The sequence below is a fragment of the Tachysurus vachellii genome, chromosome 7 (assembly GCF_030014155.1).
Source record: "Tachysurus vachellii isolate PV-2020 chromosome 7, HZAU_Pvac_v1, whole genome shotgun sequence".
Taxonomy (NCBI): Eukaryota; Metazoa; Chordata; class Actinopteri; order Siluriformes; family Bagridae; genus Tachysurus; species Tachysurus vachellii.
The window spans coordinates 14,861,110-14,886,617 of NC_083466.1; the positions used below are offsets into that span (position 1 = coordinate 14,861,110).

The following is a 25,508-nucleotide window of genomic DNA, read 5'->3' on the forward strand; positions in this document are numbered from 1 at the left end:
ACATATTAAGAGTTTAATTGCTTTGATCTTGCTTTTTGTCCAAGACCATTAGTGGGACATTAAAATTACTTTCTACCAGTGGTACTGTGCAGTGTTTCAGATTCTATCATAAAAAATACCTGACACAATTTCACTATTCTGTAGCAAGAACCTATGAACAAAGATAGGGGTTTCTCTGCGGGACAGACTGTATTTTCTTATGCAAACATTTTAATTTGTGTTGCCATGAAATCTAATATAAATCCAATATAAATGAGATATATCATTAGGGGGCTGCTATTGAGACCCACAGGTTCTGATTATGGACAAAAAGTAGTCAACATTTTTATTCAGTTATATAAGGTTTGCTAGTTAACATAGAGTATGTTATACTGTATATTATTTTTCATCAGTCATTTTATGTGAACAATTTACAAAAATCTTGGAAGCATTTTTATTAGTATTGAAATGTCATTTAACCACTTCAATCTTATCTATGCATCACTTTGGCTGTCTTAGATTCATATGTACTATTTTATTTAACATGGCTCATTTTGGCTCATGAAGGCGGAGTTTGAGAACAAGGGGTAAAAGGGTAGCCCATGTTCAGGGGTCACAGGTTTGATTTCTGAGTGGTCTTCCTCTGTAAGTTAGAAGTATCTATAGAAATAGTTGCTTTATTACATTGTCTGTTAAGCACTGTATAAATTAATTGGAAATGTTGGGGGAAATGGGGGGGCACGGTGGCTTAGTGGTTAGCACGTTTGCCTCACACCTCCAGGGTCAGGGTTCGATTCCCGCCTCCACCTTGTGTGTGTGGAGTTTGCATGTTCTCCCCGTGCCTCGGGGGTTTCCTCCGGGTACTCCGGTTTCCTCCCCCGGTCCAAAGACATGCATGGTAGGTTGATTGGCATCTCTGGAAAATTGTCCCTAGTGTGTGATTGTGTGAGTGAATGAGTGTGTGTGTGTGTGTGCCCTGCGATGGGTTGGCACTCCGTCCAGGGTGTATCCTGCCTTGATGCCCGATGACGCCTGAGAGAGGCACAGGCTCCCTGTGACCCGAGGTAGTTCGGATAAGCGGTAGAAGATGAATGAATGAATGAATGTTGGGGGAAATGTCCTGATCCTCACTGAAGTATTCTTTAGAGTAAATAAAAAATAAAAATGAGGAATCTACATGGAACAGCACAGTGTACAATGGGTACAGCTGCCACTACAAGGCTTTATATCTACAGGCTCCTGGGTTTGATTCTGAGCTTATTTTAGTGCCTACACAGAATTTCTGTGCAAGTTCCCCCATATTTGCATTGGTTTCCAGAAATTGGATTTGTCTAAGATAAAGCGGTTACTGAGAGTGAGGGAGTGAATATAGAATACAGAAATATAGTATTCTGAAATATGGCCATGCAATGCCTCCTGTACAGTCATCATCTTTACACTTTTTAAAATTGTAACAGATCTCTAGAGATGTTCTTAGAGGTAAAAGACTTGCCTCTGACTCTGTCTCTCTCTCTCAATCTCTGCCTGTCTCTGTCTGTCTGTCTGTCTCTCTCTCTCTCTCTCTCTCTCTCATTGTCTGTCTGTCTGTCTCTCTGTCTGTCTGTCTCTCTCTTTTTCTCTCTCTCTGTCTGTCTGTCTCTCTCTCTCTCTCTCTCTCTCTCTCTCTCTCTCTGTCTCTGTTTCTCTCGATCTCTGTCTCTCTCTCTCTCTCTCTCTCTCTCTCTCTCTCTCTCTCTCTCTCTCTCTCTCTCTCTCTCATTGTCTGTCTCTGTCTGTCTGTCTGTCTGTCTCTGTCTGTCTGTCTGTCTCTCTCTCTCATTGTCTGTCTGTCTGTCTCTCTCTTTGTCTCTCTCTGTCTCTCTCTCTGTCTCTCTCTCTCTCTCTCTCTCTCTCTCTCTCATTGTCTGTCTGTCTGTCTGTCTCTCTGTCTGTCTGTCGCTCTCTCTCTCTCTCTCTCTCTCTCTCTCTCTCTCTCTCTCTCTCTCTCTCATTGTCTGTCTGTCTGTCTGTCTCTCTGTCTGTCTGTCGCTCTCTCTCTCTCTCTCTCTCTCTCTCTCTCTCTCTCTCTCTCTCTCTCATTGTCTGTCTCTCTGTCTCTGTCTGTCTGTCTCTCTCTCTCTCTCTCTCTCTCATTGTCTGTCTGTCTGTCTCTGTCTGTCTGTCTCTCTCTCTCATTGTCTGTCTGTCTGTCTGTCTGTCTGTCTGTCTCTCTCTCTCTCTCTTTCTGTCTCTCTCTCTCTCTCTCTCTCTCTCTCTCTCTCTCTCTCTCTCTCTCTCTCTCTCCTTTTTTTTTTCTTTCTTTTTTTTCCTCCAAACAAGTTTCCAAAAAAATCTTGATTTATCATTTAACAATAGGGTTATGGTTCAGGAGATAGAATCCTATGAACAACTATACATATGAAACATCTACATTTTAAAGTACTGCTTTAATGTAAACTGTGGCCATAGTAGAGATTTATCAGGAAAAATCTAATGACTGATTATATTAATTTTTATATTAACTTTTGGAGTAACTCTTGCATGTTATTTCTTGAATAATCACTCCCTCACTGACCTCTGGCTATCGCAACACAATTGTCTGAACCATGACAGAGCAGCTAATATACTTGGAATTTGTTGTCATTTACTTCCCTGTATATTTATCTCCTTAAGATAGAGAAATGCCAAAGCTGCAGATATTTGTAAAAATCTAAGTTTAAGTGTTTAACCATCTCAAAGGTCATAAAATTTTGATTATGCATACAAGAAAGTTATTGACCAATTCTGAAAACCAGTGGATCATTCTTTCTTACTGGTTGATCTCATTCCATGTCAAAAGCTTGTTGTATATAATATATATACCGTTTAAATGATGTTTTTAATATGCATGGATTACAAATAGAGAACGAAAATAATAATTTGTGTGGAACCAAATATTGAGCTTTTAAAAGGAAGATGATTATCAAATTACAGCAAAGTAATTAATTGGTAAATTAATTCTCTCAATGATATGTGTGGGTAATACACCAAGATATATGAACCCTGCCTCTGATATTTGAAAAGGGGGCCATCACTCTGTGTCAACAAATTGAGGGATATTAAAGGGCAAGGCCAATGATTTGCCAAGATTCTTTGCATAATCAGACACTTTGCTGTATTCAGATATCTGATATCAAGAATAGATATAACAGAAGTCTCTGTACTATACATATTAAAGAGAACGTCATCAGTATAAAGGTAGTTATAATGACCCTTCCATACTGTAACACATTTAACACACAGCCAACAGAAAGCAGCGATCTCTAATAATTATTTGTATGAAAATCAGTCACGGTGTGAATTAAGTGATTTAATAAAAAAATCTAATTTAATTAATCAAATTGATCTGTAATAAGAGCATTCTATAAGAAAAAAATTCTATAAGAAATTTCTATCATCTTCAATTCAAACGCACATGCTTCATGATATGCATAAACATGCCTATCATATGCATATCATCAATCACAGAAATTAGAATTAAAAATAACAGAAATGATTCTAGAATTTCAGGTATTATCCATCTAATCCTGGGGCTTTATCAGATAATCTGATAAAGTCCCATCTGATAATCTATAATGCAAAATAGATTGTTTGCATTATATATAATGATTTCACTTTCATGAGATACTGAGTGATTTTTATTTGTAGAAAGTTTTATGAATTACTATCGGATCAAATATACTAGTGCTGAGACCTTATATCCTAATATCCGTATATCCTAATATCTTAGCTAAGTAAGAAACACTTGTTATCATTAACATTTTTTTGCCTGGTTGTTTGACTATTGACCTGATGATAAGCCTGTGGTGATTTGTGTTGTCCTTTCTTGCATTTTTTTTTCCGTTTCATTTCCCACTTTTCATATCCCTGACTGTTATGAAGGCCCCCAAAGGACACAAATATTAAGCAAACATGTGATGTCACAACTGGGTACAAAAAGGCAGAGAAGGACGCAAAGGGAGGGAAAGAAGAGCCTGGGGTTAGGACTGGCAGACTGGGTGTCTCTGTGGAGACTGGAGATAGCGAGAATAGCCATTGTTGCCTGAGGTTACAGATAGAGTTGTGCTAAAACCCATTCTTTCAGCATGAAGGACCAAAGTCATTTCAGCAGAAAAGCCCTTGCAGCCTGGTGCCTGGTGCTTATGGTGCTCAGCCAACAGGTACTTGTACATCTCTGCATTTTAAAAAAAAAATCTCATTTGAGCTTTGTCTAAACCTTTAAAGTTTTAAACCTTTCATTTTATTGTTAATACTCATACCTGTTCTTTGCACTGAGCTGTTTTCTTCTATGCACAGATTGATATTGGAGGTTTTAAATGACTTTGTGCTGTCATGTCTGCTACTTTACCTGAGTCCATGTCTATTTGTTTTAGGTAGCTACCAGTCCTGTTCCAGTGATGGAGAGCCTCTCTGGCTCTGTGCAGGGAGTTCAGAGGTCACTTAGGAGAATGGCCCGTATGACGCCCCTTTGGAGAATCATGGGTACTAAACCCCATGGGGCATACTGTCAGAATAACTATGAGTGTTCCACAGGAATCTGCAGGTAGGCTTATTTTAAGATGGAAACCATTGATTCATTTCTTGTGTATAATGTGGAGCTGTTGTTTAGTATACACTTTTATTATTTTAAAACAAAATGTTCATTACTTTGCTTACAGGAAAGGACATTGCTCCTTTAGCCAACCTATAAAATCCTAAGAGTGGAAAGGCTTACTTCCTCTCCAGTCTGGAGAGTGTCTGGACTGTCTGGACTACTGCATGAAATGGAATCATACAAAAAAAGGCTTACTTTTTGGTGTGAGAAAAAAGAAATTTTAATTTAATGTCTCAGATTTGGCAAGTCAAAGAGTAAAGTTGGTTAAGTGTCTTTGGGGTAAAAGCTTTTAGATGGACAACTAACCGGCTTAAATCATAATCGCACAAATTCATATATGCATGAATATATTATAATGCAAGTAAACTTTTTTTTTCAGTTTAACAACATAAACCTCATAACCTACAGTACAATACACTACATGTATACTAATGTGCTATTCTTCTTCTTCTTCTTTTTTTATTTAATATTCCATTTTATCTCACACTGTGCATATATCAGATTTTGGGTGGTGCAGTGATGGTATGATGGATCAAATACAGCTGGTGCAGATTGTAATGTATTGAGCTTTGAACTAGACTGTTTCTAGAAGTCCAGCTCTTGGTATTAGATCACATAATCGCTGGATGCTGCACAAGTAGAGCTGACAGCAGGTCACTCGTACAGCATGTGCAGATTTTCAACCCGAGTGTCATTGAACTATAGAAATCCCTAAACAGAAAGGAGAGAAAGTGTGGTTAACAGTGCAAACATGAAACGCCTTAGTTGACTGAATGAAGTATTGCAGTTCCACAGATCTCTGTTTCCTAATGTTCTAAATCTTTAGTTTTATTTTTTTTCTCTCTCTCTCTCGTTTTCCAGAAAACACTTTCTGGCTTTTATTTATGCTGATACATACATTATATTAGTCATACATCTCACATAGCACTGTTAGAATATTAAAGATTCTTTTGCCGGATAATCTATTTATTATATTTGATTATTTTTTATGCTTCAGTATATGCTTTTGAGTGACTGAATCTGTTACATTAAATGTGTATTTACAGTACTGAATGTTTGAATGTAGTGTGTCATTGCTTTTGTGTATGTTGCATCTGATTTATTGAAGCAATATCAACTAAATAAACGTTTTATTCTAAAACATCTGTAAGTGGAATGTCTTATATAACCAATACGAGGCTTAGAAAATGGTCTAAAGTGAGATATAATTGTAAATGAGCTTCATTTATTTTGTTTCTTTGCAACAATGATAAAATGCATCTTTAGGTCCAAATGTATTTTAATATTAAGGCTGATATTTAATATGACACTGTACCAAGTATAGCCACATGATAAATATGAAACATATTGGCCATCCTCCCCTGCTTTATAGACTCACATTCTTTTACACACACACACACACACACACACACACACACAGACACATACATGTGTGCTTATATACCCTGTGTTCATTACGAGAGTGAGCAAAAGCAAAGCAAAGCAACACTATCCATACTGATTTGTCAAAGGCCAGCCAAGCTTATCCAACACTGAGCAGGAATCGCTGATCAGAGACATCCAAAGCATATTTACTGACTAATATACAAATATATTAATGGAAATTCAGAAATGCATTTAGGATCTAATATTTACTCTTGCACTGTTTCCCTCTCATCTGTAATATAAAGAAACTGTTACCATTGTTCAGTTACTGAAAAAGTACATTTTAAAATAATACCACAAGGCACATAGCTCTAACATTTTAGATTTTAGAATCTAAATTAGGTTTTGTGTGAAAGTCGGAAAATGTGCAGGATTGATTTTACTGTTTAAGGGCTAAGCTTAATACAGAGAACAAAGTTATGTTAAAATTATGCATGAGTACATAATGATAATCAAACAATGATTCACAATGGCTTAGTAAGCATACTGTACAAAAATACTGTGAAAAAATATTTTACTATCTTAGGTATTGTGTCCTTCATGAGAATGTGACATCCTCCAGCATACCGTCAATCATCTTATTATCAGTTTTTGTGGTTGTACAATTTGTATGGAACTTGTTTTGATCACTTGATGAGGACCAACAACAACCAAGATAGGCCCAGGGTCAAATAAATGATAAATGTTTTTCATATCAATTTTTTGTATATCTTTAAGACCTTCAAAGTGAAGGATTCCATGTTTTCAGCAGTTGTAATCATTCTCAGTCTACTAGGACCTTATGCTTGGTTCAGAGTGTTTATTGCCTAAAGACTAAACAGTCTGCAAAGTGAGCAAGACATTTTAGACTCTGCACAATATACATTGATGGAAAATGTTTTGCTTGAATCATATGTTTTGGTCCAGAACGCTGTCAGAATAAAAATGCTAAACCAGAACAGACCAATTCCAGTTTAGGAACATTGCAGCTATATAACAAAATGACTATTAATATAATCAGTATTTTACATTTACCTAATAACAATATAATTTATTTGGTGGGCACGATGCTTTGCATGTTTGCTTTCCACCTCCAGGGTTGGGGGTTGAATTCCTGTCCTGCATGCATGGATTTTTTATGTCCTCCTTGTGCTTCAGTGTGGTAGGCTGATTGATATCTCTAAATTGCAGTTAAAGTGTAAGAGAGAGTGTGTGCGTAATGGACAGCAATTGACTGGCACCCCATACAGTGTGTAACCAAATCCACTTCGATGGACTCCAGGATTTCTGAGACCCTGTGTAGAATTAGACGTACAGAAAATGGATAAATAGAATATAATTTATTTACAGGAATTCAGTTATGGTTTTTAGGAACAAGAAAAACACACTTTGTAAGTTGTCCGTTCTTTAAACGTTATTCATTAAACTAAATGACAGTAAGTGTATTAGTTTCTGTGCACACCTATAGATTGGAGAAACATTTTCAGTCAAAGGGTGTAAAAAATGACAACGCCTAATGTACACACGTCACTACCACCACACACACTACCAAACCAATACTATGTTAGAGTATTGCCATTCATCTCATCATAGATAGATGTATTTGAAATTAAATATAATCAGCAATATAATGAAATACAGTTCTTTCTGAATCAGTGTAACACTAAACACGAATCAGTGGCTACAGTGTAAAGTCAGTAAATACACACAGACTATACAATAAACTATAAAGCAAACAATGCTGCAAACACTTAAGAATACAAACTCTATTGCACAGTAGTGTTTATAATTTAAACTTTTACAGTAGAACATGTAAAGTAATTGTGAATACGTTGAATATGATGTCTCTGTTGTAAAGTGATTGAGTTCAGTGGGTTGTGTAGGTAGAGTTTTTATTATAATTAATGGTTTTGATATATTTGGCCATTCTTGCTCAAGTGCCACAATGGGGAAGTGCCTATTAACATTTTAATTATACTTGTTGAGACTCTTCTGCATATGCACATTTAATAAGGTTAGTGAAAAAGGGTTAATATTTTAATGTAACACCCACTGTCTAATCCTGCTGAGCACATTTCACTGTGACTGTGCTGCCACCTAATGGAGACCTATGGGACAGACATATTGAAAACAAATCCAGAAAAAATGTTAGACTTTTACATGTGTAATTATCTCTGTGCTAGTACTTGTTATAGTGTAGGTCCGATAATAATCAGATAATTATCTAAAGAATCTGAAGATAAGCTTACATCAGCTTATATATATATATATACTTTCAACTAAATAATATTTTATCAGATCACTTATTTTAATTTTTATACTCTTTTATATTTATGTGTATACCCCTTGTTTATGCACCACATCTATCTATCTATCTATCTATCTATCTATCTATCTATCTATCTATCTATCTATCTATCTGTCCGTCCGTCCTTCTGTCTGTCTATCTATCTATCTATCTATCTATCTATCTATCTATCTATCTATCTATCTATCTTTCCGTCTGTCTATCTTTCCGTCTATCTATCTGCCTGTCTGTCTGTGTCTTATCTATCTATCTATCTATCTATCTATCTATCTATCTATCTATCTATCTATCTATCTATCTATCTATCTATCTATCTGTCTGTCTGTCTGTCTATCTATCTATCTATCTATCTATCTATCTATCTATCTATCTATCTATCTATCTATCCATCCGTCTGTCTGTCTGTCTGTCTGTGTCTTATCTATCTATCTATCTATCTATCTATCTATCTATCTATCTATCTATCTATCTATCTATCTATCTATCTATCTATCCGTCTGTCTGTCTGCCTGTCTGTGTCTTATCTATCTATCTATCTATCTATCTATCTATCTATCTATCTATCTATCTATCTATCTATCTATCTATCTATCTGTCTGTCTGCCTGTCTGTCTGTCTGCCTGTCTGTCTGTGTCTTATCTGTCTATCTATCTATCTATCTATCTATCTATCTATCTATCTATCTATCTATCTATCTATCTATCTGTCTGTCTATCTATCTATCTATCTATCTATCTATCTATCTATCTATCTATCTATCTTTCCGTCTGTCTATCTTTCCGTCTATCTATCTGCCTGTCTGTCTGTGTCTTATCTATCTATCTATCTATCTATCTATCTATCTATCTATCTATCTATCTATCTATCTGTCTGTCTGTCTGTCTGTCTGTCTGTCTATCTATCTATCTATCTATCTATCTATCTATCTATCTATCCATCCGTCTGTCTGTCTGTCTGTCTTATCTATCTATCTATCTATCTATCTATCTATCTATCTATCTATCCGTCTGTCTGTCTGCCTGTCTGTGTCTTATCTATCTATCTATCTATCTATCTATCTATCTATCTATCTATCTATCTATCTATCTATCTATCTATCTGTCTGTCTGCCTGTCTGTCTGTCTGCCTGTCTGTCTGTCTGTCTGTCTGTCTGTGTCTTATCTGTCTATCTATCTATCTATCTATCTATCTATCTATCTATCTATCTATCTATCCGTCTGTCTGTCTGCCTGTCTGTGTCTTATCTATCTATCTATCTATCTATCTATCTATCTATCTATCTATCTATCTATCGCTCTATCTATCTATCTATCTATCTATCTATCTATCTATCTATCTATCTTTCCGTCTGTCTATCTTTCCGTCTATCTATCTGCCTGTCTGTCTGTCTTATCTATCTATCTATCTATCTATCTATCTATCTATCTATCTATCTATCTATCTATCGCTCTATCTATCCCCACAAATATATCATCATACTCATTTTGTAGTATACTTTTTAAGTTCTCGGTGGCTTCACAGACTAAGTTAAATCCTAAGAGGTAAAACACAGAAAATCCTATAAGGCAGTCTAAAAGGCAGGTTGCCTTGTTTTCTGCCAGATCAGCACCACTGACCAAATATAGTCTGTTGTGTTTGTGTTCTTGTGTCAGGCCTGTAGTTGGCGCTCTTGTTGTGTTTCATGTCCTGCTTGTGCACAACCTCATGTGCTTCTCCTTTCTCTTGCTTTAACCGCTTCAGGACTAACTATCAAAATATAAGCCTGCTCATTTTATTCACATGTCCAATGCGGTTGGATGTGTATCAGCTGAACAACTTTGGCATCATTTTAACCTTTTAGTTTCACTTTTCCGGACTTTATCGTCATCATTATTATTATTATGATCATTATTACCTTTTTTGTTTAAACCTTTTTTTTCCGCACCCCAGTGTTTCATCTCCTCCCAGTTAGTTTGTAGCACACTGTACGGTCTCCTTCACAGTAAGTAGTTGTATATATTTGACAGCTCTTTATTAGTTTCCACCCAATTCGTAGATATCCAGTCAGTAGTTCATCTGAACTTCATTGTAAGTTTGTAAACTTTTACAGCAATGTCGACGAAACTCGGAGACTGAAGCAGAAGAGTAGTGAAAATGAGAAGTCGCAGTAATTCTGGAGTCAAACTCGACAACTATGCTCGAATAATTCACCAAACTATCCTTCGTCACCAGGTGAGTACATGTAGTGAATAAAACCATGAATGTGTGTGCTGTTGTGTCCATGTTTGTTGTTCATTGGTGTAAACACACACGTTTATCTAAGATTATAGGGATATTAGTCACAGAATGAACTTGTGATATTATGTTACTTGTCTTCAGTTTCACTTGAGTTAATAATCTGCTTTATAGTGCCTTTTATAGAGCTTGTTTACTTTAGTTTAGTCTGTTTTTATTTAGCATTATCACTCAGTAACACTTCACTGGCTAGGTATCAGTTACAGACTTTGCTGCCTGTTGTTATTTCATAGGATCATCTAACTAGAAATATATCTTTGTGTACTTTCCATTGATGCAAATCATTCATATCGTCTTACAGAGTTCCTGGGAAAAAAAAAATCACATACACAGAAAGTCTAAAAATAAAAATAGAAAATCCTTTGTTTTTTATTAAGACTCATCCATGTACATGATTCTGTGAATTCCTTTTGCAACCTACGACTCCATGTTATAGTAAGATCTTTATAGATTTCTGAAGAAAAGAAATAAAAGGGGATCTTTTCAAATAACAGGAGTTTGTTTTAGTATAGTAGGGATTTCTAAATATGTAAATATTTTTTCCCGTCATGCATATGTATGATGTGTAGGATCCAGTGACCGGTCTTCTTCCTGCGAGTGAGGAACAGCCAGATGCCTGGATCAGGGATAATGTTTACAGCATCATCTCTGTGTGGGCTCTAAGTCTAGCTTACAGGAAAAATGCAGATCGGGATGAGGACAAGGCCAAAGCCTATGAGCTGGAGCAGGTAGTGGATTTGACCAAATAAAACCGATCTACTCAACGATCCTTATTCATGAAAAGTGTGTATACTACATACTGTAATAGAAATGTCTCTGCTGTGCAGTTCAGTCATTTTCAAGGTAATAGTAAAATTAATACAGAATAATACTGAAGTTTCCAGAGAAGTTTCCAATCATCACCTGTGCAAGAAAATGGTGTAGTTTAGAAGCTTTATGAGGCAAAACCACCTGATATTTATTCATATGTTAAAAAAATACATAATTTACATAATTATTTATATTTATTCAGACTGATCATTTAATGTTCATTCAGCTACTAGTTACTGATTGTTATTGACTGCATGCAAGTGTTGACATGACCTGAAATCATATAAGAAAACAGTATAGTGATGTGATTTATCCAAATATTGATATTATACCATCATATTGATCTAGGTGTGTAAAAATAATTACTGTATAGAATCCACCACCAGTACACCACTGTGTCCACACTGTATAGGGTTATGAGTCATGTACCTATGTACACGACTCATGTATTTATGTGTGTACACTTGCTATGTGTTGACCGGTCAAGCCTTTGCAGTCTCAAATTACCACCTTAAAGATAAAATGAAAAGGTCAGAGTGTGTACTGCGCATTTAAATATTTTTTAGCCTTCTGCTTTTGTTACCATCTGTGACCTTGGACTTCATTTTGCCTCTTCTCCCCCTTACACCCATATGCTAACCTTCTTTTTCTCTCTGTAGAGTGTTGTGAAGCTTATGAGAGGCCTACTTCAGTGCATTATGCGGCAGGTATTTCAGCACTACCTCTGTTTGTTTAGGCACGAAACACAATGACATTAAGAACTATTTACATAACACCAAACCCCCCAAGTCCCCAAAGAGCTTGGCAGTACCCATTGGGATTCTTTCCCCTCTGTACACTTTAAGAATCCTCCAATAACATTTTTCCTTAGTTTAAAAATGTCCTTGACCTCTTCGATACCTAAAGTGTCTGTATGACTAACTCTTGCTTTTGATCTTCAGCTGGACAAAGTGGAGAAATTCAAGTACAGTAAGAGTACCTTGGACTGCATCCATGCCAAGTACAACACACACACTTGTGCCACAGTGGTGGGTGATACAGAGTGGGGTCATTTACAGATGGATGCCACCTCGCTCTTCCTGCTCTTTCTAGCACAGATGACTGCCTCAGGTATGCTGGGCTATCACATTTTTATTTATTTATTTTTAAGCCAGAATGTTCCTTTTGATGCTGGATTTTCCATTGGTACTCGTTGCTGCCCATGAGTGCCAGCTGAACATATAGAATTGGTTGGAGAAAGGTAGAAGAGAAATCATGCAGAACAAACAAAATATCTTTACTGAAATTATGCCATTATACAATATTATATATGTTCAAACTCTTTTCATTGTAGACATGCATACATGTAATACTTTGCACTAATTGATACTTTTTTCATTGCATACATACTTTTTTTTTCATTTGTTACAGTTTTGATGTAACATTTAGTACTTGTGTTTGATTTGCATCTTGGGCTTTTCTTTTTTGATACAGGGTCTTCCAGTTTTCTTATATATAAGTTGCATAAATACATGTATTCTACTAGTATAGGGAAATATATTTTTTTTAATTTTAAGTTTTTGAAATTTCTGGCATGTTCAATTGCAAACTTGCCATTGGTTCGAACTAGCATTTAGATGTTGTCTTAGTGGGTCATGATGCTTAGTCATAACATTCAGACTGGACAACAGTCTTTACATAATCTGTAGTAAAAAAAGAATTTTAAAAATGGTGAAATCCATCTATGTGTATATGGTCTCCAGGTTAGGTACAACAGATTATAACTAATCATTTGCATAATATTAATTGGGAGCAAAAAACACTGATTCGTTATGCAATGTTCAGATGTGTGAATTAGTAAAAGAATGTTAGACTGTAACTTGTGCTCGGAGCTTGAATAAATCCAGTCCTTAGTGGTTTAATGATTATCTGTCTTATTTATTGGGATTTGGGCACCCTTAGGTTTGCACATTGTGTACACTCAGGATGAAGTGGATGTGATCCAGAATCTGTTGTTTTACATCGAAGCTGCATACAAAGTGGCGGTAAGGCTCACTAAATAACTATAAACTCTTTCTTTCCATGTATGAGAGTAATATAGATTTTTAACTGTGACTGGTCTTCTCTGAGCTTGATGTGCCTTCTCTGGGCAGGACTATGGAATGTGGGAACGAGGAGACAAGACTAATCAGGGCATCCCTGAGCTCAATGCCAGCTCCATCGGCATGGCCAAAGTAAGATGTTTCATGTATAAAGTTGGACAAGTTTGTGTACAACAGACTAGTTGCTCAGAAATGTTTGTATGACAGCATTATTACATGTATAAAGTTTTAAAATAATGAAATAAGTAATCAGTAAATTAAAAAACAATTAAAGATCAGCACAAGTCTGTTTTATTCTGTGACTATGTCTCATTTACACACGACACACGACTCAAGCACAAGCCCACTAATAAACTTTCCATCATTACCACTGAGCAGCTGAGAATGCAGCTGAGGTTTCCCTAAACAGAGATGCATTTCTCCCATGCAAATGCAGCCCTATGACACCGTCACTGGTGTGTTTGAACTATTATAAACTCAGCATGGTACATCTGCCAGACTCCTTTCACCCTTCTACCCATGAAGAACAGCCAACTGCAGTAAATTGTGGCAGTTCCTCTAACTTTGTACAGTGAGACAATGGAAACCTTATTTTACTTTCCTGGCACACAGTCTGTTATATAACCCTGACAATAAAGTGAAATGGCTCTGGTTTCAGTTCAGTGATTAGGAATCTTAACATGCACAGAATGGGTTTTAAACGTTTGTATTTTCTTATGAACTGTGAGCTATGTTTAAATGCAATGTGTGAATGGATTCTTTGTGACTATAGGCAGCACTGGAGGCACTGGATGAGCTGAACTTATTTGGGGCCAAGGGAGGGCCCAGCTCTGTGGTCCATGCTCTTCCAGATGACATCCAGCACTGTCAGGTGAAGCCAGTATTATATGCACACCTAAATCTACTTCAAAACATTGCCTTATCACTTTACTTCTTAAAAGAATACTTCAGCATTGTCCACAGAGCCTGTAATGTAATCTGTGTGAGCAACATTTGCCTGTACTAAAGGAAATAGAATTTATTTTTATAAAGAATAAAAGTCTTCTAATAGAACAAGCCTATTTCAAAAACTATTTGAAAAATGTTCAGAAATTGGTTTATAATTCATTATTTTTTAATCTTATATTTTAATGCTTCCTTGCTTCAACACACCTTAATCACAGCAAAGGCCATGTCCAATCTTTTGAATGTCCATGAATGCCTAATCTGAAAAATAAACTAAACAGACACCTTAACAGAAATCTGATCTTGTACAGAACTGAGAATAAAGATTCTGATTCGTTTAAAAAAAAAACATTATTATTTTTAGGAAGTTGTTAAAGTCCTTGGTTATGTTATTTAACAGTTATTCTAACCCCACTTGATGGAGGTTTTTGCTTAGGACTTTGCTGTAAACATGATTGCTAATATTCTGCCTGTCATTTGCACTCACTACGGTCTCATTTTCATATACACATGTTTTAAACTGTGCCTAACCCAGATATTGAGAGCAGAGATTGGAAATACTGCAGTGTACAAATGGTTTGACATCATCTACTGTCATTTTTCCAGTCCATTCTTAACTCCATGTTGCCCAGAGCATCCACATCGAAAGAAGTAGATGCTGGTGTTCTCTCCATTATTTCGTATCCAGCCTTCGCTGTGGAGGACATGGAATTAGTCAACATCACCAAGGAGGAAATCATTTCCAAACTACAGGTTGGATATTTGCTTCATTTAAGCACACACATTTTGAATGCAAATGCATTTTTAACTGTTCTCTTCATGTTCCGTAGGGGCGATATGGTTGCTGTCGGTTTCTGAGAGATGGTCATAAAACACCTAAAGAGGTATGATATCAGGAATTACCCATCATCTATACGCACATAGACTTTATACATAATACATAGAAAGTATCATTCAAATATGGAACTTTTTGACAAACCTAAACTATTCAGGTATACAATGTGTCCTTATTATTCTGTATCATTATTTGTGTAGGCTCCATTGTATATCTCATAAATCCTCTCTGTGTCTACAGGACCCCAATAGGCTGTATTATGAATCTGCAGAGTTAAAACTGTTTGAGAACATTGAATGTGAGTGGCCTCTTTTCTGGACCTATCTCATCCTTGATGGCATCTTTCTAAACAGCGAAGAGCAGGTAAAAAATTGTATTATAAAATTAATTATAAAATATTAATACTGTATATGAACTGTTGCCCTTCATCAAATTGAATATGAGATCTACCTATGAGATGAAATAAGAACTGTATCAATGCTTTATGTCATAGGATGTTAATTCAGTGACATAAACCTGGCCTCACTGGGACATTACTGAAAATTATCTTTAGAGGTCAGTGAGAAATATTCTGACTTGTTAAATGACACATTATTTTGAATGGGTCTTATCAGGTGCAGGAGTACAGAGAGGCACTGGATGGCATACTTATCAAACAGAAAGATGGGATACGTCTGCTACCTGAACTCTACAGTGTTCCTCCTGACCGGGTTAGGTTAATATATTTGAAAAGTTGTTAAGACGGCAGTAAAATTTATAGCAATTTATCATTTATGTAATGATTGAACAATATTCTTGTAGGTCGATGAGGAGTATATGAATCCTCACACTGTAGAGAGGATCCCTATGGGCAAGTGCCCCCTGAAGTGGGGCCAGTCACTGTACATCCTGGGAAATCTGCTGGCAGAGGTGAGGGCACACTTCCACATTTGGGGGAGGCCTTGATTTATGACTGCCAATATTAAAATTCTGTTCTTAAAAAAAAAAATTCAGGGCTTCCTGGCCCCTGGAGAAATAGACCCACTCAGCCGGAGATTCTCCACCATCCCTAAGCCTGATGTAGTTGTCCAAGGCAAGTTCCATTCTTTTGGCAAATTATCAGCTACAGTAGTAGTCAATTTCTTTTGATTATAATAAAATATGTGTTCTAGCCATTTGTTCTCTGTATTGAACAGTGTGCATACTGGCTGAGAATGATGAGATTAAGGAATTGCTTCTGAAGAAAGGGATAGCAGTGGACACAGTGGCAGACATCCACCCCATCCGAGTACAACCTTCTCGGGTTCTTAGTCACATTTATGCACGACTAGGTAGGAGCCATTCACTACTGATAAAAACCTCACAACAGATCAGACCACTTTAATGATTCATTTGGTTACATGATTTTTATTCTCATAGGACGGAACCAGAGGCTGGGGCTGACTGGCAGGCCATGTCGCCGGATTGGTGTGTTAGGGACCTCCAAACTCTACATCATCCGCAACACTATCTTTACCTTTACACCTCAGGTACTGAAACACTGAAACTTATTACTTTGTTGGATGTGGATATTGTTTGTCATTTTAAATTTAAAATGTAAATACACAGTTCTCTCATCCCTCTTTTTGTGGCTTTGTTTGTGTTCTTTATTCTGCTAGTTTATTGATCATCAGCAGTTTTACTTGGCCCTTGATAACAGGATGATTGTGGAGATGCTTCGTACTGAACTATCCTACTTGTCCTCTCGCTGGAGAATGACTGGCCGGCCTACTGTCACCTTCCCTGTATCCCAGACCATGCTCAGTGAGTGGGACCTGGTGTCTTTTGGTTATCCTACATCTCTGTTGTCAAGAGTTTTTATTCATTTAAATATTGGTTAAGCTTATTTAAGATTCAGCTCATAATGGTATATTAATCGGACGATGTATCTTGATTAAGTTGTGAATCGCTACAGAGGTGCATTCGGAGGTACAGTGGATTCTTGAACTCAGTCCATTCTCGTATATATACAGATTCTCTGAGGAGAAAAAAATACAGGTGACGTGCAATATAGAAAATGACTTACTTACCTTCCCTAACTGTATGTGCCTCCCCAATCAAACTTTCAATAAATATTACTTTCTTGAGGATGAAAACAACTACTCCAATATTTATGTAGTCAGGTATGCAGTTCTTACAGTACTTCTTACAAAATGGGAATATTTTAGTTTGTTTCCCATGAGAGATTTTCTGTTGAGGACATTAATTATTATACTTTTAACCAGAGAAAGTGATTTATTTACATTTTGTAAATTTCCTTTCAGCCGAGAACCACACAGACTTGGACCCTGTCGTACTGGCCACTCTGAAGAAACTTCAGGATGGATACTATGGAGGAGCAAGGTAAGAGCCAAGCTGTGGGACTTGTCATCTTCATGATCATAATTCATCATGTTTTGTGCAGATATTTAGTCTCATCCCTCTTTTTTTTTTTAAGGATACAGACTGGAAAGTTGTCGGAGTTCTTGACCACATCCTGTTTTGCTCATCTTAGCTTTCTGGATCGTGGTAAGCCACGCTCCAGCACTCTGACCTGGGGCGAGGATGAGGATGAGGATGATGAGTACAGCTTCGAAAATGAAGGCACTATGTATGGTGTCAACATAAGTGATGGTAAAGAGGAACAACAAGTTACAGGATACAGCACCATGAGTTTACTGTACATTCCTTATTTGAACATTTTCTTATAATATAAAATTAAATAATTATTCGTGTACATGAAAGATTAACGATTCAGAAATGTTCTTGTATGTTTTATCAAACGCTAATATATATTTCAAAATTCTGCACCTGTGATTTGATTTCTCATCATTATTAGCCAAGACATGGTAAAGTGTTGTATGGCGAACATGAAAAGTTTTGCTTTTTCTATGTATATGATTAACATGTTCCCCCTAAACCCTTTTGATGGTTTCATACAGTGTGGCCGGTTAGTATAATTCATCAAATAATGAATAGTAGGAGAATGCATCCATCTTTATTGTGCAATCGTTATTTTGGTGTTTGTACCAGTGTATAGATACAAGCATGAGTAGATAATTAGAAGTTTTTGAAATTTAACCACTTGTTGTTTACATGTGCTTTAAAATAGGTTGACGTGTTTTCTGTTATTGAAGCTTATTTGCTATCTAATTAATTATAAGTATAGTTATAATTGTAAGTATTCATTTCCTTTTATTTTTGTACATTTCTCATTTGCATAACTATCCAGTTGTCCATCAAACAGCAAAACAGCAGGCACTTTGTATCTTTTCTTCTCTCAGATGGAGATGACCTCGCTCAGTATTTGGATCAGCTTTTGGCCACAGCAGTTCCTTATCGGGGGCCTAGAGCACAGGTCAAGGCCAGCGGGCTCGGCCGCTTCAGGGCCGCAGCCAATCAAACAAGAGAGATGGTGTCTTTAGTCAACAAGGCCAAAGATCTCCAGCTACACAGTGAGCATTGCTTATGCTTATTGCTGCTTAAACAGTTTGTCAATTCATGTTATCCTTGCCAAGGACATGGTAACACAGTGGTTAAGGTGTCAGACTACTGATCAGAAGGTTGTGAGTTTGAATCCCATGTCCACCAAGTTGCTAGTTCTCTGCCCCTGAGCGAGACCCTTAATCCTCATTTGTATAAAAATGAAATAAATGTAAGATTCTCTGGCTAACGGTGTCTACCAAATGCTGTAAATATAAAAAATTTTTTTCATTTTATTATTTCAGATGTGCAAATGTATCTACCCACCAAGCTCTTCCGATCCCCTCAACCTTCTCTTAATTTAAAAGACTCCTCTGTACAAGAACCAAGCAAGGTATATGCACACTCATTTATACACATACACACCAAAGAAGATTTTTCTCTAGCTAATTGTTTTCCACCTCAGGGTCCAGAGCTGTTTGCTTCAGCTGATTTAAACCTTCCCCATGATGCTGATGGAGCTGTAGATTACATGGCTCTGGCTCAGCTGCTTAAGGATACACATGGTCTCCAAGAGCAGGCGGACATCCTGTACATCCTCTTCAAAGACAAGTCAGCCTTTTTAAATTTATATTTATAGTATTGTGTCTATTGTAATTTGCATAAATACGTTTTTTAATGTAGAGTTTGGCCTCGGAAGTGTGTGGAATTACATACATTACTGATGAATCAAATTCAATCAAATTAAAATGAACATTTTATTTGTCACAAACATACACAACCAAACACAGTAATACAGTAGTGAAAGGCTTTTCGACTGCCCATGTCTTACAAAGTAGAAGTAGAAAAAAAATATAGTAAGAATAGTTACAGTGCAAATGGAAATAGAATGATTTGAACAAACAAAAAAGCAAATATATATTTGCAAATAGTCAAATGGAAACATTTCAGTGTTTCAGTATTACAGTTGTTTTTTTTTTTTTTTTTTTTTTTTTAAAGATCAGTTTATGTTTAATTCACAGGGAGTTCTGTGTTACTAAATTTTAGGCATTTAATCAAAGTTTTCTCTTCACCCCAAATGTGTTTTAGTTAAGACATCCGCAACACAGTGCAAAATTCTTACCATTTGTAGATTGTAAAATAATTTTTGTTTCTTTTAACTTATGCTTCCCAGTGGGAATGAGGTAAAGGAAATGCAGTTTGTAGTAATCTGTACTTCTAAGTGAGAATATTCGTGTGTGTGTGTGTGTGTGTGTGTGTGTGTGTGTGTGTGTGTGTGTGCTTTCAGGGGGATGGATTGGGACACACAGCTGTATGGTACAGGCACTACAGTGCACCGGCTCCTGATGGATCTGTATGAAAAGGCAGGAGACCTGCGCTGCTGGGGCCTTATCCGTATGATCTCTGGCATGCTACGCAAAAAAGTGGAGGAGCTGGACTGGGTGTGTCTGTCAATTGCTTCTCTGAGTTTTGAGATTAACATCCTTTATAATTTACCTTAGGGTTGAGGTTGATGGGCTGTTATACAGGATATGGATGATGAGAGGTGTTAGACTGTGTGTGTGTGTGTGTGTGTGTATGTGTGTGTGTGTGTCTTTGTAGGCCTGTTCCGATTTGCTGGCTCATCAGAAGCACTTAACCGTGGGTTTACCTCCTGAACCGAGGGAAAAGACCATCACTGCGTGAGTTAATGGTTTCAGTAGTTTAATAAACACACTTAATAAACATAACATGCTTATCTAATATATTTCTGGTCTGTGCATTTTATACATTAAATTTGAATTTGAATATGCAGTCCAATGCCACCTGACCTACTGGCTAAACTTATAGATGAGGCCAGTGAGAACAACATCACCATCTCTATCCTCACACAGGTTAGAATACAGTCTGACCTCATGAAAGTCTAGAATTTAGAAAACAAAAATACAATATACAGGAGATTATTAAAATGAGGTGTGTGTGTGTGTGTGTGTGTGTAATAGGAGATCATGGTGTACCTAGCAATGAACATCAGGACACAGCCAGGTCTGTTCAGTGAGATGTTCAGACTGAGGATTGGCCTCATTATTCAAGTCATGGCTACTGAACTGGCCCAATCTCTTAACTGTTCAGGTATCACAATCTTTCAGTTGCAAAGGAAATATAATTTTATAGGTTTTGCATTGCATTGTTTGACTTGGAATGTGTGTGCTTCAGATGAAGAAGCCATAGAAAGTCTGATGAGTTTGAGTCCTTCTGAGCTGAAGAATCTTCTGCATCACATTCTTAGTGGCAAAGAGTTTGGTGTGCAGAGGCACGGTCGGTTACTTTTCCTTGTTTTATGTCTTCTTAGTTGCTTGTGTCTATGATCAATGTCAAAATTATTTTTCCATTAGATAAATATCTATCTGTTATGCCAGTGCCATATTTATCATCAGCATTTGTTTAAAGGTTTTTATAATTGATGCAGTATTTATTTAGCTTTTCAGATTTACATTGTCAGAATATTAGCTTAATTTAGGGCTGAGCAATATGACAGAGTATCAATATTGTGTAGGTAACATCTGAATTGGAATTAAAATACAGAATGTTTTATAATTGATAATGATATAAATTACTGTTAATTTAATATTTCTTGCTTTATTTGAAATGTTTTATTTTTGTATATGTAAAATAAGTGCCATCAAACATTTTTCTGTCATTTTATTTTGCTGACATTTTGTCATGTATCTAAGAAATCTTGTCATTTGACATATTTTTTTGTCATATTGCTAAACTAAATAGTAATTATCAGTTTGATTACAATTTGTATCTTTGTCATTTATTTATATAGACACATTTTTTTAGCCAACTTGGAAAGTATGAGAAGATGCTTTGGTTATTTCGATTGATTTTTGGACTTTATTTACGAATCCTTACTGTATGCTAAGTATTTGGACGACACTTGATCCAGGATTTTATATTATTTGTGCAGCCTCTTTTGTACTAGATTCAGCAGCACACTGTGCTTCTGATTGTGCTTTCAGTTGTCCATGTTACTTACTATGGTTATATTTTTGTGTTCAGCAGATACAGGTGTGAGTCCTGCCATCTCTATCCATGAAGTTGGCCATGTAGGTGCCACAAAAAGTGAGCGTGCTGGCATCAGCAAACTGAAAAGTGATATGAAGCTGGTAAGTAATTCAGCAACAAGCAACACAGCCCTTTTCATGTACTGCCTCTGACAGTAGCACTGGTATAGGGAACTTTAACTTCTCACTTTAATTTCCTTTGTTGCGTGAGCGGTAAGAACAAGCTATTTCTCCATTTGCAGCTGGAAGACAGGAGATTGTCTTGGTCGGCTCAGAGTAAGGTGAAAAGTCGAACTTGCCATGCTTTAGTCTGGCTTATTTTGGAGCAATCTCCAAATTTTCAGACCTGCTGTAATAATTAATGTTTGCAGAGATCAATGTACTAAACACAATTTTCTGACAAAATCACCATCGCTCCTCACAATGGATAATCCATCATACAAAGAAGCTACAGTGATCACAGTAATGGGTTTCATAGGGGCTGTAGATGCATGATAGTGTGACAATAATTGTTCTGAACAGATTTTTCCAGCCGAATTGTCCAGGAAAACCTGATCCTTACACTATTTTCTGCTTTGTTTTTTTCTTTCTTTATAGACCTTTTCAGCACATTCCTTTGACATCGACCACTCAGAGTCTGTTGTAAGTCCTGGTATATTTATTTATTTATTTATTTATTTATTTATTGTTTCCCAGTTTTATTCTAAATTCATTTATGCTAAATTATTTTGCGTTTTAAATTTCTACTTGGCTGAGGACTTTTTTTTAATGGTTAATTGATGAGATGTTTATTAAAATAACAAGCCTAAAGTCAGAGTCATGGTTGGTATTGTATGAACATTGCTTCTTTTAGAAGTTATCAGACAGTGTTATCAGAATGTATTTGTTCTCTCCTGTGGCTGCAAAAAGCACCGTCTAACTTCATCCGAGTCATTTGATGTCTCTGTGAGTGTTCCTGTTGCACTGGATAGTCGTCAGGGCCAGTGGCTTCGCAGGAGGAGGCTGGATGGAGCTCTCAACAGAGTACCAGTGGGCTTTTATCAGAAAGTCTGGAAGATTCTGCAGAAGGTTAGCAGGTTTACAAAGACAAAGGCTATGTTTACAGTCAACCATTTTGTTTCTCCAGCTTTTTAATTGTGCTTTTTCTATTAGTGAGCTTTGAATTATTTCCATCTCAGCAAACCATGAAACTCTGGTTACGTAATATAAACATTATTCACCAGTATAATACCGTCAAGTTTTTTTTTACATATATACATTCTGCATTCTGGTTAAATATCACATGCTAAGCCAACGTTATTGTGCTCATTTTTGGAGCTTACATGTGCCCCAGGATGTTAGTTTGATGTCTATTTTACTGCCCACAAAACGTATTTAAAAATTATCGACTTATTTAAATAAAAATTAAATGATTAAATTTTATCACTTATTTGATAAAATTTGATTTGATTTGCAACAGAATAGAATCTGTAAAATAACCTTCATTTATCAGATGACCATTTTATTGCACAAGCAGTACCTCATGACTCAGACATGCAAAGATTCCAGTAGTGAAATTAATCAAACACTGAATGTTTATAAGGCTATTATTTTTCTATGTTATGGATTATACAGTTATAATCTGTATATAATAATAGATATTTCAGTTTGATTGGCCTCAGTTGGTTTGTTAGATCATTAAGGAATTGGCTTCATGTTATACTGTCTGTTAATCTTTACAGAGCAAATTAAATGTTTCTCATATTATGTTTAATGCTGTCATCACAATATAAATGGGGACCAGGTTTGGAGTGAATTCTTTTAAAGATTGTTGTAGGAAAAATTATAGCACTTGAAAAAAATGTTTCTATCTCCCTCTCTGATTCTCTGATAGTGTCATGGGCTGTCAATAGAAGGCTTTGTGCTCCCATCATCTACTACAAGAGAGGTTTGACATGAGCTGGGACTTTTAATTTTCTGTTAATTTCTAAATGATACCATATGATAATGCTAGCATCAAAATAAACACACTTACATATACATTGATAAAATAATGAGGCTTTATTGCAGACAAGAAAATCTTTGTTTGTCATCTCCAGATGACACCAGGTGAGATTAAGTTTGCTGTGCATGTGGAGACGGTACTGAACAGAGTGCCTCAGCCTGAGTACAGGCAGCTGCTTGTGGAGGCAATCCTGGTGCTCACCATGCTGGCTGAAGTTGATATCCAAAGCTTTGGCAGCATCATCCATGTGGAGAAGATCGTCCACATTGCCAATGACATGTTCTACCAAGACCAGGTGCTTGTGTGTGCATGTGTTTATATTTGTGGATGTAATACTGTTCATGATGTACAAGCATTCTGGTACTCTACCAATTACTGTAGTTGGAAAATAAAATTAAAAGTCAGATTTAATACTGAATAAAGTTCTGTAGGCCACAAACAAGAACTCAGATCATTTTCTGCTTTCTTGTGTTAGTGTGTTAGCACAGTATCACAAAATTGCTGTCAATCCTACTTAATATACTGTAATTTTTTGTAATGTGTGAATTGTAAAACAGCAAGGTGTTTGTGTAGTGGTAGCGTGGGACATATGTATAAAGTGTGTGGTCAACAAACTGTAAATTTCAGGGCAGAACAAGTGTGTTTTGAGATGCTTTGTTAATCCAGAAGTCTTTTTTTTTTTTTTAAATAATTTACATTTTTTAATTTAATAATTTTCGGAATATATATTAAAAATAAATCCTAAATATATCTAGAGTTAATGTATTCCATTGATTATATTTATATAAAGCATTTCCCTGTATTTTAGCAAACCTGTTTTTATACCCCATAATATAACAGACTTCTCCTGTTCTTACAGAAAGCTCTTAATGCTGAAGATAACATTTTAGAAAGAGACGTATCCACAGGCATCTGTCGGCTCCTGTATGACAGCGCACCGAGTGGCCGCTTTGGCACAATGACGTACCTCACAAAGGCAGTGGCTACCTACGTACAGGACTTTCTCCCCAGCGGCGCATGTGCTCTGCAGTGATGTTTTGTCTTAATAGTAGAGACAGCTACAGTTTTAAAGATGTGAAAGAACCTCATAAGACTTTAGGTCCGTATACAATATTTAAAGTGCATGGCTTTTAGGCAGTTAAACCTAAATGGAGAAGATGATGGTTTTCGCAGCCATTTTGGTTGTTGAGTTCTTTTAACTGTGTGCACATTCATTCATTCTGTCATTTACTGTTTATTTACTGATCATATTTGGATGGTTGCATGAAAGTATTCTGTCAGTGCAGCAGCTTTTCTGTCAAACAAACAGTTAAATTCTCCCTTTTGTCCTTTTTCTTTTTAACACAATAGTATCTGCTGTCCACCAAAAGACTGACTGAAGTTTAACCAGATGACCAGTGAAATATTTTATGCATTTTGTTTTTTGCCCATTATGTTTGTCATCTAATTCTGTATAATTCAAAGACCGTGATGATTTTATTAGTTAAAACTTTATTTTAATTACTTTAGCCTTATCAGCAAAATATATTTTTAAGCAAATACTTTGCACTGTTGGAACATAATATTGAGGTTTGTACATCATTTTTGAGCCTAAAAATGTTTCATATGTGCTGAAACAAATAAAAAATAGATATGATGTTTGAAATGTTACTGACTTGTTTTAAAATAATTTATTTACGTTGCATTATTGTAAGTTACCATTAAAATGAATAGATGATTTACAAGAGTATCTTGAGTGGTTTGTTTTGTGTGTTTAAATCACAAATAACAAATTGTCATATTGCACTATTTGTTCAGTAGCACAAG

The 25,508-nt window shown here is 36.2% G+C and overlaps 2 protein-coding genes across 5 annotated transcripts; both read left to right on the forward strand.

Moving 5' to 3' along the window:
- The first annotated feature begins 3,943 nt into the window (after nt 1-3,943).
- Nucleotides 3,944-5,808, forward strand: leap2 (liver-expressed antimicrobial peptide 2). The gene is made up of 3 exons (XM_060873469.1): nt 3,944-4,157; nt 4,371-4,540; nt 4,656-5,808. The coding sequence occupies exons 1-3, from the start codon at nt 4,083-4,085 to the stop codon at nt 4,693-4,695; spliced, it is 285 nt and encodes a 94-aa protein (XP_060729452.1). The 5' UTR covers nt 3,944-4,082; the 3' UTR covers nt 4,696-5,808.
- Nucleotides 5,809-10,003: 4,195 nt separating this feature from the next.
- On the forward strand, nt 10,004-25,491 carry phka1a (phosphorylase kinase, alpha 1a (muscle)). Of its 4 annotated transcripts, none has more exons than XM_060874561.1 (34): nt 10,004-10,284; nt 10,393-10,514; nt 11,147-11,305; nt 12,047-12,094; nt 12,329-12,497; nt 13,329-13,411; nt 13,520-13,600; nt 14,241-14,339; nt 15,020-15,166; nt 15,244-15,297; nt 15,489-15,611; nt 15,863-15,958; nt 16,050-16,157; nt 16,242-16,320; nt 16,424-16,558; nt 16,647-16,756; nt 16,886-17,030; nt 17,531-17,609; nt 17,704-17,879; nt 18,530-18,700; nt 18,974-19,062; nt 19,135-19,280; nt 19,957-20,110; nt 20,271-20,350; nt 20,464-20,542; nt 20,651-20,780; nt 20,865-20,966; nt 21,714-21,820; nt 21,961-21,999; nt 22,316-22,360; nt 22,628-22,786; nt 23,592-23,645; nt 23,797-23,997; nt 24,562-25,491. In XM_060874561.1, the coding sequence occupies exons 2-34, from the start codon at nt 10,437-10,439 to the stop codon at nt 24,733-24,735; spliced, it is 3,699 nt and encodes a 1,232-aa protein (XP_060730544.1). In that variant the 5' UTR covers nt 10,004-10,284; nt 10,393-10,436; the 3' UTR covers nt 24,736-25,491. The 4 variants fall into 4 exon arrangements, with proteins under 4 accessions (XP_060730544.1, XP_060730545.1, XP_060730546.1 ...); XM_060874562.1 differs by having other exon boundaries at nt 21,717-21,820; XM_060874563.1 differs by lacking the exon at nt 21,961-21,999 and having other exon boundaries at nt 24,562-25,490.
- The last annotated feature ends 17 nt before the right edge of the window (nt 25,492-25,508 follow it).